Source organism: Strongylocentrotus purpuratus, unplaced genomic scaffold (assembly GCF_000002235.5).
Source record: "Strongylocentrotus purpuratus isolate Spur 01 unplaced genomic scaffold, Spur_5.0 spur5_scaffold_11, whole genome shotgun sequence".
In the NCBI taxonomy this organism is placed as follows: domain Eukaryota; kingdom Metazoa; phylum Echinodermata; class Echinoidea; order Camarodonta; family Strongylocentrotidae; genus Strongylocentrotus; species Strongylocentrotus purpuratus.
The window spans coordinates 28243083-28263677 of NW_022145596.1; the positions used below are offsets into that span (position 1 = coordinate 28243083).

General features: G+C 40.3%; 1 protein-coding gene across 2 annotated transcripts; it reads right to left on the bottom strand.

Moving 5' to 3' along the window:
- Positions 1-73: 73 nt before the first annotated feature.
- Positions 74-16891, bottom strand: LOC581890 (ragulator complex protein LAMTOR1). Of its 2 annotated transcripts, none has more exons than XM_011665890.2 (6): positions 16669-16891; positions 6051-6115; positions 3655-3738; positions 2739-2816; positions 1426-1555; positions 74-816 (listed from the first exon to the last, which is right to left on the bottom strand). In XM_011665890.2, exons 1-6 carry the CDS (start codon positions 16708-16710, stop codon positions 718-720), a joined length of 498 nt encoding a protein of 165 aa, XP_011664192.1. In that variant the 5' UTR covers positions 16711-16891; the 3' UTR covers positions 74-717. The 2 variants fall into 2 exon arrangements, with proteins under 2 accessions (XP_011664192.1, XP_003725044.1); XM_003724996.3 differs by lacking the exon at positions 6051-6115 and adding an exon at positions 6180-6250 and having other exon boundaries at positions 16669-16889.
- Positions 16892-20595: the final 3704 nt, after the last annotated feature.

Here is a 20595-nt window from a genome sequence, read left to right on the forward strand (position 1 = left end):
AGCGCTATGGTACTTATTGTTTTTAGCGTTCCTAAATATTCGATATTATTATTATTATTATTATTATTATTATTAAAATGACCACCCGCTTCACATCAGTCTTCAATCAGCCCAAGAACTCTCTAAATGAGTGCAATCTTTCCTACATAATATGTACTTGAAAAGTTTGGTTTTCAGATTTATATAGTAAGCTTTAATCAATGCTAAGTTGTTTTTATGAGTTTAATAATTAAACCTATGCCTAGATGAAACTTGATCCCTCTGGTTATGTGACATGGTCGGACATGATAAACATGACGAGCGCCCTCTACATATAGGAACATATAGGAACATATAGGAAACCTTTGCAATAAAGATGGCCAAAATGAATCAGGCGGCTTTCTGCCTACATAGAGGTCGGATACACGAAACATAGGTAACCTTTGTAATAAAGATGGCTATATTTAATCAGTTGATTTTCTGCCTACATAGAAGTAGGCTGGCAACAGAAGTTAAGACATGTACACGTGTCTGATATGATTACGCACACTGACAGCATCGTATCCATCTCAATTTCCTGCTCAACAGTGACTTTCTTTCATAACAGGTAAGTAAAACTGCATCACTAGAAGTCTTCTCTCCTTAGTTTCCATGGTTACTCCACTTGATTTAATACACACTTTTTCTCTTTTCAAGAGTCTTTTTTTTTTAATCCTGCGCACTCAGGCACAATCCACCTCAGTTCTGTGGCATTCCAAACTGGACGACCAGATTCTCTTTATGCGTGACTTGGATGTCCTGCGAAGCCTTCCATGCGTCAGCTGCGGTCTGTGTGATCTGAGAAACAGAGAAAGACAAAAAATCTATATTGGAAAAGTTTCAAGTCTGATGTGATCAGAAGAAAGAGCTTGTTTGCCATTAATGACAGTATGACAGCATATCTGATGGTTTTATACATATTGTATATATGCCATTCATTCTTTCATATAAAGATCCATCTTTTCTTGAAATAATAACACATTCCTTATTTTTCTTATCTTTTCATGTTCCTCCTCCCCCTACTTCATTTCTATCCTCTCCTACTTATTATTCTTTATCTTCTTCTTTTCTTCTTCTCTTCTCCCTCTTCTCCTTCTTGTTCATCTGTCTGTCTGTCTATCTTAATGCTATTTCCCGTTCATGCATGTACCCAGTCTGTCACTGTTTGTCATATGTAAATTGATTTGATTCTAAAACAAGAAATATTAATCTTGACACCCTATTTAGAATATGGAGTAATAATTAGGACATCTAAAGCAAGAAATACAAACTGGTGAAATAAAAACCCTTATTATACAAAGCTGGAGTCGAACAGTTAATATTTGCACAAAAATGGACTTCTACATCAAATTTGAATATTTTCATAATTCCCTGCCGATTATTAAAAAAGGAGCTGCATCCCCTCACCAGATTGATGTCGTCAACTGAGACAGGTTCCTCCGAAAGCACTGAGTATGGCATGGAGACCCCCTTGGGAAGTCTTAAGAAGCTTGAGAGGGGCTTCTTAGGACCCGTCACCACCACGGCAACTCTTGAGCTAAGGGGTACACAGAATGTGATAGGGTTAAAAAGATGAGGGGAAAAGGGAGTCATATGAGAAAAAGATGATTGTGTTAAACATACATAGGGCAGTACAAGATATGGAAGTATAGCAATCAAAGAGAAAGAGATAGAGAGAGAAAGAGGGAGAGAAAGAGAAAGAGAGAGAAAAAAAGAGAAAGAGAAAGAGAAAGAGAGAGAGAGAGAGAGAGAGAGAGAAAGAGACAGAGAGAAAGAGAAAGAGAAAGAGAAAGAGAAAGAGAAAGAGAAAGAGAGAGAGAATAATACAGAGGGAGAGAGAGAGAGAGAAATAAGAAAAGAAACACAAAGAGAGAAAGTTCAGTGAATTTTTATGTATGATAGGAGATTTTGTCCTTTTCAAAAGAGAGAAATACAGAGAGGGGGAAAGAGAGAGAGAGAGGGAAAGAGAGAGAGAGAGGGGGGAAAGAGAGAGAGAGGGAAAGAGAGAGAGAGAGAGGGAAAGAAAGAGAGAGAGAGAGATAGAGAGAGATAGAGAGAGAGATAGATAGAGAGAGAGAGAGAGAGAGAGAGGGAGAGGATGGCTGCAGGAAGTGAAACAAGAAGCACTTAATCATTTTTTCTTAGAACATTCAATCTGGGTATAAAATCAAACTCAGTATCATAGTATTATCATTGTGGTATTATTGCCATAATACTCTTCTTCCTTGGTATATTTGATTTTCTTCTTTGCATCTATAAGGAAATGGTTTAAAAAAATGATCTTAAAAGCGTAGGTTAGGATAAGAATCTGGGAAGTTGACTTGCTAAATATACATACATGTACATAGATTGTAATTACAGAGTAATAATTCTACCAATAATAATATTATTACATTGTGGGTTCTTGTATAGCGCTCATATCTGTCAGACTTGACATTCCTGACACTCCACACTAATAGTACCCCAGCTTTAGCAGGGCTACCATTATATCGCTCTAGCATATTAAGGAATTCATTCCTGCCAGGCGCCCATTTGCATGTACCTCACCTGGGTCGAATGTGCCATATGTAGGATAATGCCTTGCCTACAGACATTAGTGCTGTGGCAGGGTTTAGAACCCTGTAGCCTGTGGTTCACAGTCCGGTGACTTATCCACAAGACCACAAAACCTCTACATAAGTAAGCTTTTCATATCATAAATAAAATTCAATAAGGCATACCTGTATGTTCTTGCCCTATCCATGTATTCATGTTGCTCTAATGCTTGAGAGTCTATGGCAGATACATCTATTACATTTCTGCAAAGAGAAGAGAAAGAACAATAATACAGTGATGCTTCCATACAGTACACATTGAGTTGAACTCAAACTACATCTTATAACATGCAGTTTCAGTACAGTATACAGAATTTCTGTTGTAATGCTTGATGACAGTTCTGAAAATACTACCAAGTTATGAAACTGACATATGGGTTGACTGGCGTGGTTTATTTCCTTGTTTCAGCCAACATCATATAGTATCCTCTAACAGTCAATACATAATCGTTTTGAAAATCAGTATGGTGTTCTTAAGATAGCAGTAAAGTATCTAGCTGTGCTACATCCATTTTTACTAGAGCCCTTTTGCAAACACGATGGGAGAATTACGGCGATACAGCTCTTGCATCACCAGCAGCACCAGCTACATAACAAAAATCTCATATACCTTGCAGTTCAGCATAAAAAACTTTACATGTTCATAATCTTTTTACTTTAAAATGTGAAGAAAAAACAGGCTACATGTATTTCTCAACAATTATTTTGCCTTTAGCATGTCACCTCACACTCACCGACTAGGCGACTACTGATTTACATTTATGAAAAGAATTGTGGTTACATGTAGTAAAGAGGCCCGGCCCCCCCCCCCCCCCTCAGTGTTATTTAGAGTACGCGTATGCATGTTCCCTCCTTTTGAAAACACCCCCTAAGTCCGGTGTGTAAAGTCAATACGGGCCGGATTTTTGTGTACTACGAGCCAGACTTTGTTGCGTGAAAAGTATCCCTTTACCGGACATTTTGGGAACACGCATGCTGTCCCTCCGACCCCGGAGTGGGGGGGGGGGGGCTGGGTATAGAGGGAAGAAATGTTTATACTTACGTAACGGCTCTCTGTAGCACCTTATTGAGCTCTGACTGTTGGTCCCCTATCTGTACCCCATTAGGGCTCTGAGAAAACTGATCGCTGCAAAGGGTGTAAGAGAAAATACATTACGGTCGGGTGGTTTCATGAATGCCAAAGTTTCTGATTTTCATTACAAGTATTCTGACATTTAGAGAAATTCCAAAGGCTTTGAAGGTCAATGGTTTTTGAAAGATTGAGAAAGAAGTGCTGCATGAGGATCTCACATCCACCATATCGACTGAATCAGAACAATTTGCTTCTCTTTTTTTATACAAAATATACGAAATCAACAAAATACACATTATTTCCATTTTTTCTAAAACTGCTCTCACATATAGATTTATATTAAAGTTCCCTGCAACTACACTTTTATGATTTAAATGACCTACAGGTAACAAGATTGTTATAGAGTTACAATATCATTCTCTATGAACATCTACCAATGTTTCATTCTTCATGAATGAGGTTCTTATTAAATTATTTACAGGAAAACTTTTAAACCACAATTAAAAAGATTTTGCATCTTCAGATGATGCAATTTGAAGGTGCTGTCATGCTGTGGGCTTTATTTACACAAAGACGTACCCAGCCATTTACACTTCAAAGGTAACAAGACAAGTGCAAGGCTAATTTTACAATATATTTTATATATTATCAACAAAATGGGAAAAAACCTGAATCTCACAAAAAAGAAGGGTATCAACCACCAAGGAAGTAAATGAAAACTACAATAACTAACAAAATACATACAATATAAGTTACTAATCCACAAACATGATACTCTGACAAACATTGCATGGTATTGAATTTCACAAGACACAAGACATAAATAATATGATTTCTTCAGATATCGAGTAGATTCCTCCTAAAGTGTATGCAGGTGTATTCAAGTTGTGCAGGTGTACATGTATATTCGAGAGAGGTTACAATGCTTGTATGCTTCTCGTTATAACACACATATTAGGGATACTACGTGCAGGGCTTTGTCCCACATACGGTAGTTCTATATTTTACCCTCACAAAATTGCATCTCATTTACAAGAAAAGATTTGCTATGTACAGTTGATTTTTGAGGAGTTATCCAAGTTATATCTGAAAAAAACCCTAATACATCCAGTTAATAGAAAGCCAGTATGTACCCCATCATGCCTTGTAATACAAATGCATACATACAGGTACATGTATAGCTTGTACATCATACATTGCAGGCAGTCTAATCTAGAAAGTGACATGCAATGACCTTTAACACCGAGACAAAACAAGCATGCAAGAAAAACAAATAAATAAATCAAATATCCAGACTTCATGAGATACCCACATACAATTGAGATTTGAGAAGCCCTTACACTTTACAATACATAACTTTTATCACTATTATTCTTGTGCTGGTGTTTCGCTTAGCATCTAACCATGGAAACTTAGATTAGATTGTCATACAGGTTACAGGTCTGCATAACCATTTTATACATAAAGTTATTGCTAAAATCATCTTTGGTGAATTATGTATCATCATTTCAATCATAAACAAATAAACAAGTACGGACCAAAAGTTGGAGGGCAACTTTTGATCTGTACTTGTTTTTTTTTGGCAACTTTTTTATTCAAATTTCAAATAGTCTTAAAGTGACTGGGGACATTGCCTTAGATTCTGAAACAAAATCCTGGATTTAGCTCATGCTGATATCATAATTATAAACCTTTAGGTCAGTCAGGAATCCCATGACTTTTACAAGCCAATTGCCTGTCTGATTATCAAGATATTTATGATTGGAAATCAAAATTTCAAATTTTTTGTTTTCCTAACGTTTTTATATAACACTACAGTCTATTGGGCAAATGATAAAAACCGGTCACTCAATTTTTTAAAACTTTTTTGAGGCACTTCATGATCATTTTGAAGCACAATTTGTTTAGGGCGTCAATATTACACCATATCACAGACACTGATAACACGTAGGGCCATGCATCTCAGATTTAACATTGTTAAACGATGCCTTAACTATGATGTCATTGCTGAATAGATTGTGCAGTAATTGCAAAAATAATAATAACAAAAAATTCTTTAAAAAAAAGGTCTATTTTTCCCTATAATTGATGAAAATGAGTAATGGTTCTTTGGGATCAAGAGTCATACTGTATATAGATGGTTCATGGCATATTTTTCTGTTCATGGATTATCCGCTACAGACATCTGAAATACTGTTGAAATGGCCTGGATGAGCTACTCCTGACATAGCAATAATCATGCAACAATCCATTTGATATCAAGAAAAGACGCTAGAACACAATTTGTTTCATTTACGTAAGCCAAGAAACTCAAGCCAGGCACCGAATCTAGACTATACCCAATACCTCATCACTCACTCACTTACCTCCCCCTGATTGGTCGATATCCTGCGTCTCTCTCCTCTATTAGAGGCGCATTAGAATCAGTGTCCTGCGTGAGGGAGGATATTATCAAAAACATGTTATATAACTATAAAAGGAAACTTGGGACTAACCTGTTCACAGGTCTGCTAGGCGTATTCCTCGCTGGATCTAATAAACGAGTTGTTTCACTCGGACCGTTTTCCTGAAAATGAAAAAAAAAATTGTAGTTTATGATGATATTCAATAAATCCATAAAGAGGCAATAAATCCAATCATTATTGGGTTTATAGAGCCTTTTGCTAGGAGATATAAAGCAATTTAACATGTGTGCTATGAAGAGTGATATACTGTACATGGTCCTCCTACTCAAACATCAAATTAATTCTTTGTACCAGATACATACAGTGTTTACATAAAGCAATTTTACATGTGTGCTATAGCTAGTGCTATACATGGTCCTCCTACTCAAACATCAAACATTTTTCAAACTGTTTCTTTATACCAGTAAACATACACTTAACTTACCTCACATGGGTCAAGAGAGACAGTGAAGATAAAATGCCTTTTTAAAATAAAGGCACAAATTCATGATCTATTGTAAAACTACAGTCCTCAAGTTTGACAAGCAAGATGGAAAGCCACTTTTTGACAATGCCCAACTATTATGAAAAATGGAAACTCAGTACTGGTACCTTTTTAGGAGCCCCTGGAAGCGGCCACACATTGATCTTTAGACATGATGGTAAGACTAATTTCCAACTCCTTATCTGATCAAAAGACAGCATTCTCTTAAAATCTCAAGCACTTTTCGCCTTAGCAATGACTTCAAGAAGAATATGACACATTTTAAACTGCACAAGAACTTAAGCATACCTCTGTTATCAGAAACAGCACAGGGTAAACTGTGCCTTATATGGTTGCAATATGAGACAAAACTTCACCTTACCAAACAACAATGGGTAAATCCTTTGACTTTGAGGTTGACTTCCGTTAAAGGTGAAAAAAATAAAATGATGAGCTTTCTCATTCTTATCATTCCTCTGTGGAAGCATAGTAGTAATGTCACTTAAAGCCCCACTGTACTACTTATAGCTACATGCGCCCTCTACATAGCAAACAATGCCTAATCGGTGGCCATTGGTCCCCATGATCCCCTTTTTCTTATGTTAACTGAGAGCTGAGCTGATTTGATGAGATAACCACCTGTCAATGACCATGCAGGGAGGTCAAATCCCCCCCTGGCCAAACTAGTGGAGATAGGCTTTAACTGGATCAGTCTTTTAAGTGCTTTTATATTTCAAATATGATTATTAAATAGCTTTAGACTATGGATCAAATTTTGATGTCATATGTCAGTCAGTGTAGTCCCATAGACCCATATACCTATCTACATGTACACTGTACAGTGTATGTGCAGTGCTTTTTACTAGATATAGAATTATTTAAGCCAGACTGAGTCTATTTTTTGTGTGGTCATTTTGACAATTCCAAAACCTCAAGAAACACTAGTTTAATACATAATAACCACTCTTTATTTACTACATAATCAACCATCCAGAACAGCTTCTACAGTTTCCTTTGCTTACAATTCTTTTACATCACCAGTGCTTCACTTTATCTTTAAGTACATGTACATGAAGGACATATGAACTGGTACTGTCTTCCTGTAAAACTAAATCAAATCCCTGTAAGAGTAGGAGATAAAATGGAAGGAAGTCTGAAAGGGAACAGGAGGGCTTGGACTTCGACACCATTAAAACTCCTGCTACAATGATAGCCCTATACGTGAGTCATTCTTCTATTGTTGGCAGCATGTGGTCGGCAGCAATTGGTCATATGGTACTATTGCTCTCTAACATATCGAAGCAAATCAATTTTTAGGAAAGAATTGTGCAGGTACCAAATCACATCAACGTTTGTTGCTTTTGGAATGGTGGGTGGTTGAAGCATAGTGTCTGTCATAAGTTGAAAGATACTCTCACCACGTTTAAAATCCCTCCTAAACTTTATATTGTCTCTTACAATTTTCATAATGAGAGCCTCACGTTTTACAATACCTACATGTAGAGTGTACCAAATATAACAAACACTTGGAAAAATTCCTTTACAAAATAAAATATTCCAATATCTGGCTAATTCTCTCCATGGAACATATTTTTGATGATGTCACATTTAGCACCAACAGGCAGGTAGAGTCAACACCCATAATTTTATATTGCAGCTGGACATCCAACAGATTTCAATGATGATATCAAATTATCACCTTGAGTAAAGAGAAATGGACCATGTGGATGGGGCCTGTGTGGGATTGGCCAAGAAATCGGGTTTTGTTTATCAGAAACATGAATGGGTGGGGGCATGTTGATCAACAAAGACATTTTGCCCAAGCTGGAGACAAACTCTGAAGATAGCAACTAGGTCTATTCAGGCACCTAGTCACTTATGATGGGTGCAAGATGATCCTCCAGCTCACCATCTTTCTCATTATTTGTGAAAGATTGATAGACAGAACTATGCATTCCATGGACATACAGTGTACATGTAGCTCTAAATCCTGAGGTGGAATATCCTCATTGGTCACCCGAATTTACCTCTGCCCAGTGATTGCTTCCTCTGCGGATACTTAAAAAACAAGGTGTTTACTAGGGCTGCGACGAGTAGTCGAATACTAGAGTACTCGCACTGTTGACAACTACTGCTCTATTCGAGTACGATTTCTCATACTCGGATATTCGGCCGCAAAAAAAAAAAAAAAAAATCCCGATCACCTGGCACTGTCCAGGCCGACGCTTACCCGTGTCAGAGAGAGCGCCGGCCGGCGGCATGGTACCGTCGGTAAAAATGTTTCTCAGCTCAATCACTGTCAAACTCATCACTCAGAAACTGGGACCAAATGTCCGGATCTCTGTTTGGACTCAGAGAAAAATGGATTATTCTGCCATCTTTGGTTTTTAAAACAGCATTGTTTACTGATATTATTATTATTAAATCGGCGCCTTCAACTGCAACTTGAAGTAAAATTGCGTAGTATGGTGGTGGCAAAAACAAAAAACAAAATTTAAAAAATTTAAAAATTTAAAAAAAACCCATGGCGTCCGAATATTTGAGTATTCACTTGTAAGCCTGGGAGTGTACTCGGGTACCTCATCATACGGTTGTGCACAGCCTTAGTGTTAAAATCCACACAACATAATCTGAATGATTTCAGGCTTGCATTAGACATGAGATGAATGATCTGTATTTCTTCCAGAAGCTTTGGTATTCAAGGTATAACAATCCTGTCATGGTGAGAAGAGCGCTTCAGGACATGCAATTTCGTTGTCAGCTTTGTTTTGAGAGGGTAGGTACTACAGTTTGTAGGTAGACATGCCGAAGGTACTGGTGCTTATAACCTAAGGACAATTATCACTCATTCGGGGATATTGAAGAAAAAAAGGAATCCTTTTTAAAATTGATTCTCCCAATCTTTTTAAAAAAATTAAACATTTTGAAAAAGTGTATTTTGCATCTACCGGTATAACCTCCAAGAGCACCAAACTACTGTAGGTCATGCATGATATTGATGATGCAAAGAAGATGTTCAAGGAAAGCAGAAAAGTTGTTCTGTTCATTATCTAAGATATAAAATTGTGTAGCTTTAAAAGACTTGACCTATGAACTTCATATACCTTTTCTAGGAACACCTTGTAGAAAAAAATGGAAAACCTGCCAAGAACTTTGAACTTAAACAATGGATGAGTAGGGGGCAAAGCACACAGGATGAGTAGGGGGCAAAGCACACAGGATGAGAATCATGAGAGAGTGTCTGAAAGGACTGTTTGGAGATCCAGTGATGTCTAATCACATCAAGGTCACTAGACCTAACTCTTTATGGGGACATCTTAACTCAGAGTTTTCAAGATCCCATCAGCACATATGAATGAGTGAGACTTATCAACTTATACCTCAGTCTTGGTGACACGGCCAGACCTAATCCAAACTGACCAATTTTTGGCCATTAGTGTATTTTTCTGTTTGTTTGTAGTCGGTCTGTTGTATGGTTGGTGTGAAAATACAAGGCTGATTCTCTCCGGAATAGCCGCCAGCCACAAGACCAAACTAAATCATTTTTGTGTGTGTGAAAACATGCCAAATGATAAGTTTTCACATTTTCAAATCCTACCAATCTAGATGATTGAGATTGACACGCTAAGACAAGACGGGGTTGCTTCCCTCTTGGACAGCCACCAGTCAACAGAACTAACACCAATAGCCTCTATCTTGGGTACGTGCCAAACAGTATTCCCATATTCAAGGGTAGGTCACACAAGAGCCTTGCATAACCCAGTGATGGCGTCACTAATCCTTGTTGTAGAGGAAGGTACGTTTGTTTAAGGACTGGAAGGACAAAGCTGGCTTTGAATTTGATAGTAATATTTAATAATAAAAACGTTTCTTAATATATTATAAAGCGCTTACCACTGAAGTCTCTCAGCGCTATAACAAACAAATTAGACTGATAATCAATTACGTAAACAAAACAAAAAAATGCAAATAAACCTACTGTATTGAGACGTAGTTCAGATATATAAGACACGCGCATGCGTGGACTTTATTAAGTCATTCAATCCCGTAGGATACATACATGTATATCATAACATCCCCTTTTTTTTCAAATTAAAATGTTAACTATTGAATGTACACTTATAGCCTTTTGCTAGATAAAAAACTTTCCTTTCTAATATGAAAATCTTAGAAAAACTCTTAAATGATTTTCTTTAAATAAAACTCAAATATTTGTTATTGTTGTAAAACTTATTAATTTCATACGATTTTGGAATGTGAGGTCAGGTTGATCATTTGCTGATCTTGTATAATATTGTTATCCAATTATTTGTACTGTCTGATACAACTTTGAGTAAATACGTGCACTTATTCAACTCAAAATTACACTCAAGTATAATCAGTTACTACTGTTTTCCTAAGCAATAATAATAAATTTCCACATTGTTTGTATAAAACACTTGTTACGTGTCTCTGACAAATGTTACGGTAATTTGAACTTATTGATTTATTTCAATGTCTAAATATGTAACAGACAATTAACAAATTGTCGCCTCGTTACTCGTATTCTGCTTAATTACGAATCAATGTCATTTCACTTTCATCTGCTATGATTACTATGAACTTGTATTTTACCATAATAAATGATGAGTACAGCTCTGGAACATGAATCAATGTAATGTCTTACTTTGTACTTTCTAACTCTAATAACTAACTCTATGATATTTACAAGTTTGTTCCCATCTCATCCTGTATGGAAAAAAGCATATACACGACTTAGTGTAGGTCCTTTGCTTTGCAGTTGAACATATCTATAAAATGTAGTAAACTTCTTACTAGTGAATTGAGATCCACATGGCAATAATAGATCAACATTTTACTCAAAGATCAAGAAAATATCACTTCCTGTATAACGTTCAAATAAACGTGATAATCGAATATGTCAGTTATAGGAGCATGAATATTTATCCACGGGCATGCAAATTAACGAGGAACATAGTCCTTCAGATAGTTTGGACGTTTGACCGTACGCCCTGAACGAGTTTTCGGCGCTAGTTCAATGTCATTTGATTGGCTTGCCTGAGGGGCAGGCCGCGCTTCAGTTTCATCAGGTGTTGCATTGTGGTCATTTGCGTGTTGAATTTCCGCGGTTTCGTTGCTGCTCGTGGTTGTTTCATCAGGAGGATTTTCAGGTGTTTGACGCAAGTGTACGCGATTGCGACGGTAGATGCCGGAGGGCGTTTCGACAACGTAGGAACGCTCATCCAAGCGTCGCTTCACGATTGCTCTTTCCCAGTTCTTTTGCCCCTGGACAAGAGGTTGCATTCGCACGGTATCACCTTCCTGCAGTGGGGTCAAATCTTTTGCAGATTTGTTGTAGTTGTACGCTTGCTTTGCGATACGTAATTGCATCTTCTCACGTTCACGTATTACCCTTGGCTCGAGTAGACTCGCTGAAGTAGGCAAGAGCGTGCGTGTACGGCGATTCATAAGTCGTTGGGCCGGACTTGTATCCAGACCTTGCGAAGGTGTATTGCGGTGATCCAACAATGCAAGGTAAGTATCGGACCGCGACTTATCACTCTTCATGATGATGCGTTTTGCTGTTTTGACTGCGGATTCTGCCTTTCCATTGGCTCTGCTGTTACCGGGACTACTGCAGAGATGCTCGAAATCCCATTCACTTGCGAACTGCCGAAACACGGCTGATGTATACTGGGGCCCGTTGTCGCTAACGACTTGCGTAGGGCTTCCATATCTCGCGAAGTGTGCTTTGAGCTTTCGAATCACCAATTGGCTACTTGTGTTATCCAGTCGGTCAACTTCAAAGAAGTTGCTGTAGTAATCGACGGTTACCATGTAATCTTTTCCCTTCAATGAGAAAAGATCTGTGCCTATTTTTTCCCATGGCCTTTGAGGCAGATCATGAGCCATCAGAGGCTCCTTTTGTTGCTTGACTTCGTATGATCGGCATACATCACATGTCGCGATAAACTGCTTGATTTCACTAGCCATACCAGGCCAAAAGATTGATTCGCGAGCACGTCGAAGACACCCTTCCATGCCCAGATGGGATGAGTGGATCTTTTCCTTCATCTCCCTGCGAAGGCTTATTGGAATTATCACACGCTCTCCTTTGAAGATTAGACCATCATGAACTGCTAGTTCATCTCTGTAACCGAAATATGGTGTTAGCTCCTCAGGCAGAGTGTGCCGGTCATTCGGCCACCCGCTGACGATGACGCTCTTGAGCTTCTGAAGTATTTGATCTGCAGCGGTCTGCTCACGAATTTGCTGAAGGCGCTCATCTCGGATAGGTAAATGTGCTACCATATTCACTTCTTCAAAGAAATTCACTTCGCTTGGATCACCACCAACTGCCCGCGACAAGGTATCTGCGAGATACATGAGCTTTCCTTGTTGATAGCTGATATCAAAATGATATTTTTGAAGACGGAGGAGCATCCCCTGAAGGCGTTTCGGAGCCTTCACCAGCGGCTTCTTTATGATCATTTCAAGCGGCTTGTGGTCGCTCACAACGCTAGTAAATCGACCAAACGTGTATTGATGAAAACGCTCCATTGAAAACACTACAGCTAGCATTTCCTTCTCAATTGAGGCGTACCGCGATTCTGTGTCGGTCAAGGATCTACTGGCATACGCTATGGGGCGTCCATTCTGCAGAAGTGCTGCTCCCAAACCCTTGTTGCTTGCGTCGCATTGGATGGTTAGCTCTTCCTTAGGGTTGTAGTAGGCCAAGAGTGGTGCTTCTGAAACCATTCTTTTGATGTTTGACATTGCGTTGGCTTGCTCTGTAGACCATTCCCATGCTATGTCTGGGCGTGTCAGCTGTCTGATGGGTTCTAGCGTATCGGACAGACTGGGCAAGAATCTGCTTAGGTAGTTCACAAATCCCACTAACCTCTGCACGCCTTGTACGTCAGAGGGATTTGGCATTTTGAGGACATCAGCAACCTTCTTTGGATCAGGCTGTAGTCCTGCACTTGTGACGACATGTCCTAGGAAAGGAATCTCAGTTGCTCTGAACACGGACTTCTCCTTGTTGAGCTTGATGTGTTGTTCAACACATCGCTGGAACAATTGCTCAAGCTTCGAGTCGTGGTCGATGATTGCTTCTTCCATCGTTGTCCCTTTCCCATACACAAGGATATCGTCTGCTACGCAAATCACCCCTGGCAGTCCTTCAAGTGCTTGATGCAATCTTTGCTGGAAGATTTCTGATGAGGCACTTGTACCGAATGGTAAACGGCGCCATCGGTAGCGGCCAAAGGGCGTGTTGAATGTCGTCAGGTGGCTTGAGGGCTCATCAAGTTTCACTTGCCAGAATGCAGAACTCATATCAAGCTTGCTGAAGATCTTTGCTTGGTTGAGATCTGGCAAGATATCCTCAACTATAGGTAGAGGGTAGTGCTCGCGTTTGAGTGCCTTGTTCAGTGGCCGTGGATCAATGCATATCCTAAGGTCACCATTCTTTTTCTCAGCCACCACTAGTTGGCTGACCCAACTCGTCGGTTTTGTCACCTTCGCGATCACTTCACGGTCAACCATGCGATCCAACTCTGCTTTCACTTTTTGTTTGATTGCATGGGGTAGTCTTCTTGGAGGTAAGATGGTGGGCTGCACCTCTTTATCCACTTGCAGGTTGACCTCTCCAGGCATCTCTCCCAGCTCTCCATCAAAGACTTCTGCATAGCGTTCTTCAGGCTTGCATGCCTTGTCTTTCTGGCTGGAAGCTGCGTGAACTCTTATGAAGTTCTCATTATTGACCGTGATGAGCTTCAAATGCTGGCTGACTGTGCTTCCCAACAACGGTGTGAAGTCCTTGTCCACCACTATGAATTCCACCGAATATTTCTGCTTCGTCTTGGGGTTTAGCATCTTGACCCTGCTGACGCCTTCGATGGCCATTGTGATTTCGTTCCACATCATGAGCTTTTTCTTGCTAGGTTTCAGGACGTAGTCAGCCCCTTCCAGGTGTCTCAATGGCAGGATGTTGGCACTAGCCCCGCTATCCACCTGGAAGTCTACTGCTTTCTCATTGATCATCATTCTGGCATACACCTCATCTCTCGGTTTAACGGTGTTGATGGTGATTGTGACATTGTCTATATACTCGGTGCTCGAGTCACTGTCGGCTGGATCATTTACTTGGTGCATTCGTTTGCTCAGCATGCACACATTGGCGAAGTGGTTTTGCTTTCCACATGCCTTGCAGGTTTGTCCGTAGGCTGGACATTTGTTTTTGTCCCGCGGGTGCTCCCTGCCACAGTACTTGCATTGAGATTTTGCTGCTTTGCCAGTGCTGCGCTTGCTGTTATCTCTTTTTGGTCCACCGCTCTGCTTTCCTTTCTTAAAGCTTGGCCGGATCTTATGGATATGAGCCGCTGATCTGCTGCTACCGGCCTCACTGAAAGCTTTGAGGTGCGATTCAGCTGTCTCTGCGCTCTTACAGATGTCGATGCAGCCACCGAGTGTCAGTTTCCTTTCTTGTAGTAGTTGCTTCCTCGTCTGCGCATCATTGGTGCCCAGCACTATCTTGTCCCGGAGGAGGCTGTCTGTCATGCATTTACAGAAATTACATGATTTGGCGAGAGATCTGAGATTGGCAAGAAATGACTCAAAACTCTCACCTGGTTCTTGTTGCCGTTTATTGAAGAGGTATCTCTCGTAGGTTTCATTCTTCTCACCGACAGCGTACCGTTCAAATGCCTCTATTATCTCATCCAGGTTGCTAGTTTCCCCATTGGCATTAGCGAAAACAAAACTGTTGTATATTTCTAGTCCCAACGGGCCGATTGTATGCAAAAACAATGCCGTCTGGTACACTGATGCTTGGCGATCCAGATGTGCTACCACGCTGTAGTTCGTCCACATCTGACGCCATGTTTTCCACCCCTCAATCACTCCGCGATTTATAGTCAATTGGGGTGGTGGTCGTATCCCGCTCACGGGAGGCGGTGCTGACACTCTCTGCTGAGTGCGACCCGTCGCTAGCTGCGTAGGCGACTGGTCAGCCGTCCCGTTCTGCTCGACATTGCCATCGGGCTGCTGCTGAGCGGCTGTCTCATGTTCGCCTGTTGTAGGCATATTTTCTGACGGCTGGATTCACTTATTCAAGACCTCAAAATTTGTTCACACATATATTCACCTCAGCTTGAAACTTGCGCTATTAATTTAGCACTGTCCTTTTTCTCGTAGGATTTAAGCTATCCTGTGAAAATGTCAAATTCTAAGGCTCCGCCGCTGCCACCATGTATTGAGACGTAGTTCAGATATATAAGACACGCGCATGCGTGGACTTTATTAAGTCATTCAATCCCGTAGGATACATACATGTATATCATAACACCTACAAAGTACAATACATATGAAATACACATCAACATGATCAATGTGAACAGAGTACCGAAGTTAATCATCAAAAGCAAATTTGGATATAGACTACAGTATTTCTTGAAATAAAGTAGACACATTACCACCAAGTCACACCAAGGTCTATGGGATAATGCATGCAGTCACGCGTGACACAGTGTGAGACTGCCAACTTTATTCCAAGCAATACTGTATGTGTCTTGAGACCAGGATGCTTGAGACAAGTTACAGTACTTACTTACAATTACATAGACCGAAGTTTCTGTCTATTTCGTTCGTTAGCCTCTCATTTGGGTAGGGTCGGCTCCTCTCAAGAGAAGAGAGGAGCCGACCCTACGGCCCTACCCAAATCAGAGGCTAGAATAGAAGAACTTAGATCTAGATCTAGTACTTGGAAGAGAGGAGCCGACCCTACCTAAATCAGAGCAGAGGCTAACAAACGAAAGAGACAGAAACTTTGGTCAATTACTTACAGTACTTTACAACCATAGCAATTAGTTTAGTTAGAGCAATATAAACACGTTTAAACTGTAAATTTGCAGTATTTAATAATACGTTTCTTAGCTTATATTTATAAGTTACATCTGGCCTGCCGATACTTCACACAGAACAGAGGAACAGTACAGTAAACCACTAACTCAAACTCTGTCAGAGTCAGAGTACAGTCGGACTCAAAATACTCACTAGCAGTTTACTGTCGTCGTCCTTCCCAAAGCAGCAACCCATTTTGTTCAAATATCTCGAATCTCGTGACTTCCTATGAATTATTATATGCACACTCACAAAACAGTCATTTTATTATGAATACAGAAATTAATTCAGACGTCCTGTTTCAAGTCATTTTGAGCAATAAGTTCTGGTTGTACCGAGTCCAAATCGTAGCTGCATACATGCAATATATTGTGTGCAGGTCATATGACTTTAAAGACGTAGTCTCTTTGATGTCTGTGTAATTTATGATTAATCAGAATAAGGGGGAAAAAAGATTCCTTTAGGCAAACAATTTTATAAAAATCCTAAAATCTCAAATGAAACAAGTAATATTTTGTTTTTATAACTGATATTTGATATTCTACTATACTCTACTAGTTTATCGAGTAGTAAACAAAATCCCGCTAAATCTGATATCCTTGATCAAGTATAGGGCTAACTCATTTTCAGGGTCTTGCGCGCTGCGGTCGACGATGGATGACCGCCTATTGTACTCCCTCTTTCACAGAATCTCTCTCTCTCTCTAGTGAATTTCCTAGTATAGTCCTATACGATTTGAGATATATTCTCATAATTTCTAATCTATATTGAATATTTTTAAATTTCTGGGTACTACAGTCATAGGCCTACTTATCTTTATTCTTTCATAGAGTATTTGACTACTTGATGTTACTAAAAAAAAGTCATCTATTAAAATCAACTTCTCCCTATTTTTGCTGCAATTAAGTGAATTAAAATGACGGAATGGAGCGCTATACAGTGCGTCCCAGATATTAACGAGCCTAATTTCCCAGTTTGATACAGAATTGTATAGTCCTACGAGGCTAAAACAGCCTAGCAATATAAGTAGCAGACGATTTTCCGCCCGGCGCCCCGCGCCCCCCCCCCCCCCCCCGGCCCCACCCCCTCCCCGACAGTGATTTGGGGTGGGCTATTCGATCATTGCACTCCCTCCAGAATAACGAAATAACTTCTGTAAGGGTGTGTATATGATCACTCTTGCGATTATAATGTTAATCGCAACATAGTCAATGTAGGCTTCTTTGAAAATGCATTTTTAGTAAGGTCTAAGACAGGACAAGTAGGCTCGGCAATCGAACTGGGAGCGGGGAGCATTTCCCATTAATTTCAGAGGGACTGATATCTCGGAAAATGTGAAGAAAACAAAATCCCACTAATTTAAAATTATTAAATTTTGTTTGCAAGAGGTACAATAATCCGAGTGAAAGACTTTTGTGCTTGATCGTAAGTTTCAAACGACTAGTTATTATTTTACAGCTGTATAGGCTACAATCTTTAATAAACAAATCGAGAGATTGTATTGTATGATCGGATATATATGTATTCCATCTTAAAGGTAATACAAAGTTTTGGGAAATTTTGAAAGTTGGGTGGATAATGAATCTTTACAATTTTGATATATTTGTATGCCCCTGTGGATGTATTATAAGCACTGGAAAATTTAACCCCAAAACACTTCTGTTTTCGAGAAAAATTGAATATAAAAATTTACCGGTGCTCCCGGTAAATTTCAAATAGCGCCTACGGCCGTACAATGGTAGCTGCGACCATGAAAATCTCAAAATATGTAGTTGTGATATATAATTTCCAAACGGGAATAGCTAATCGGTCGATTTTAGTCAAGAAACATTGTTTCATTGCTAAATTAATATCTTGACCTTGAGAGGGAGCTATACAACATAAAGAGTTTATTATTTATAATTTCCTAACTTTAGACTCGATTTCAACCGGGACAACGATCAATGAATATTGTAGGAACGCAGTGGCGTACGCAGGATTTTTTCAAGGGGGGGGGGGGGGGTTTTAAAAATCGGGTCCAAAATTTCGCAACGACTCTGGAAAATTTGAAAATCGCGCCGGCCTAAAAGTCGCTCAGTGGGGGTGGGGGGGGGGGGGGGGGGGGGTAAGCGGACACTTTTTTTTTTTTTTTTGGGAGTCCAAAAAAAATCGCAACGACTCAGCAAGCCGAAAAGTCGCTCAGTGGGGGGGGGGGGGGGGGGGGGGGGGGGGGAGTAAGAGGACACTTTTTTTTTTGGTCTCGAAATTTGAAAATTTGACATTTTGCTCCGTTGGGGGGGGGGGGGGTAAGGTCACCTTTCTTAGGTCAGCCATGGTGGGGGGGGGGGTTTAAGGGATTTTTTAGGGGGGTTTACACACATAAAAATACCAAAGGGGGGGGTTTAACCCCCTAAACACCCCCCCTGCGTACGCGCCTGTAGGAACGCATATACTTCCAATATGTTAATTTGAACCAAATTCATGACCCCATACCAAAACTTTGTAATACCTTTAACCTAAAATTAGAAGTACCTATATATAAAACTTAAACAGAAGTGTTGATCTCTGAAGCTATGGGTCGCAGAGCTACCCTAGCTGCTCAAGAATAAAATCATAGAAGGTAAAATAAGGTCCAGCTGCCCTCGGTCGTAAATGTATATTTCATCGTATATCAAGACAATTGCCCTGGACAATCACCCGAGGAAATCCCCCCCCCCCGAAGGACAATTACCAGGCCTGACAATTATCGTTACCCCCTACCCCAGAAAATACCCCCCTAGTACAATAATATTACCCCCCCCCCTAGGACAACCACCCCGAGCATTTAGACTAATAAAATTGCAAAAGTCTTCTCGCTCGGTAGCTACGCTCCCTCGCATAATATCCTTCAAAGTATGTACAGGTGAATATTGTAAAAAATCCCGTATCGCCCTCCGAAAATAAGTTGGTTTTAATAAAAGCAGCACTTTTCGGGGGTCAGTAACCCTTGAGGAAGGTTGTCCTCGCGGGGGGTGGGGGATAATTGGCCTTGGAAATGAATAGAATGATGGGCTGTTGTGTGTTGAACGAATGGAGTAGAATCCGGGGGGGGGGGGTGTACTTTGGTTTGGGCGGGGGTGTGCGGCTGAGGCGTCTTAACCAATTTGCATTTTTCGGGTCATTTTTGTAGAAAATGGTACCCATTATAAGCAGGGGGCGGCGATTTCTTTCATGACCGAGGGGGGGGGGGGGGACAAAATGCGAGATTTTTTAAACAATATTTACTTGTATATTTTGAAGGGTATTATGCAAGGGAGCGTAGCGACCGAACGAGAAGATTTTGCATTTTTATGAGTCTAAATGCTGCGCCCCCTTGGGCCCTCAAGAGCCTAAAATGGGCCGGGGGACGATCCCCCCGAAACAAATTAAAGACGGGAGGACGTGTCCCCCCACTCGGGATCGCCGCCCCTCATAGGGACTTCCATTAAAAACGCATGTTGTACCCAAAAGTTGTAATGGCAGACTAAGTTGTGATCACAGATGTTTGTATTGCTCGAGGAGGAGGGAGGGAGGGGGGGGGGGGTTACCCGTTTATCAATTAGTCTGGAGCGGAGCTCATTCATTTTTAATAAATCTGTGCGACCCATCGGCGAGTGACCGTGGATGAAAATCGAAATTATTTCAATTATTTTTGCGGGATTTTGCATCTGGAATTTTCACTTTATGGGTGAGATATTATCCTGAAGAAAATAGTATCCCATGTTTAAGGCCAAGATCTGAAAAGTGGGCCGGGTACTTTTAGGGATTTTTTGCAAAAACTTCCCGGGGAGGGGGGGGGGGTACTCTAATTTGGCTTGGACGCTTGCTTTCTTCACTCGCTTGTTGATAATTGGACAAATTATCACATCGACCCCGCCTCTGGCGAAATTGTACCTGACGGCTATAAATTATGCATGTATGCAGGTGTATCGAGTATCGACTAACTTAATTGGCCTTGATTGATATGGGGATGTTCCAGTCTTCCAGAGGTTATGTTTAATATAATTTGGCAAAAATGTATAGCTGCCACAAATAAAGTATGATTAGAATGATGAAATTTGAATGATGAACCCAATGTTGTCG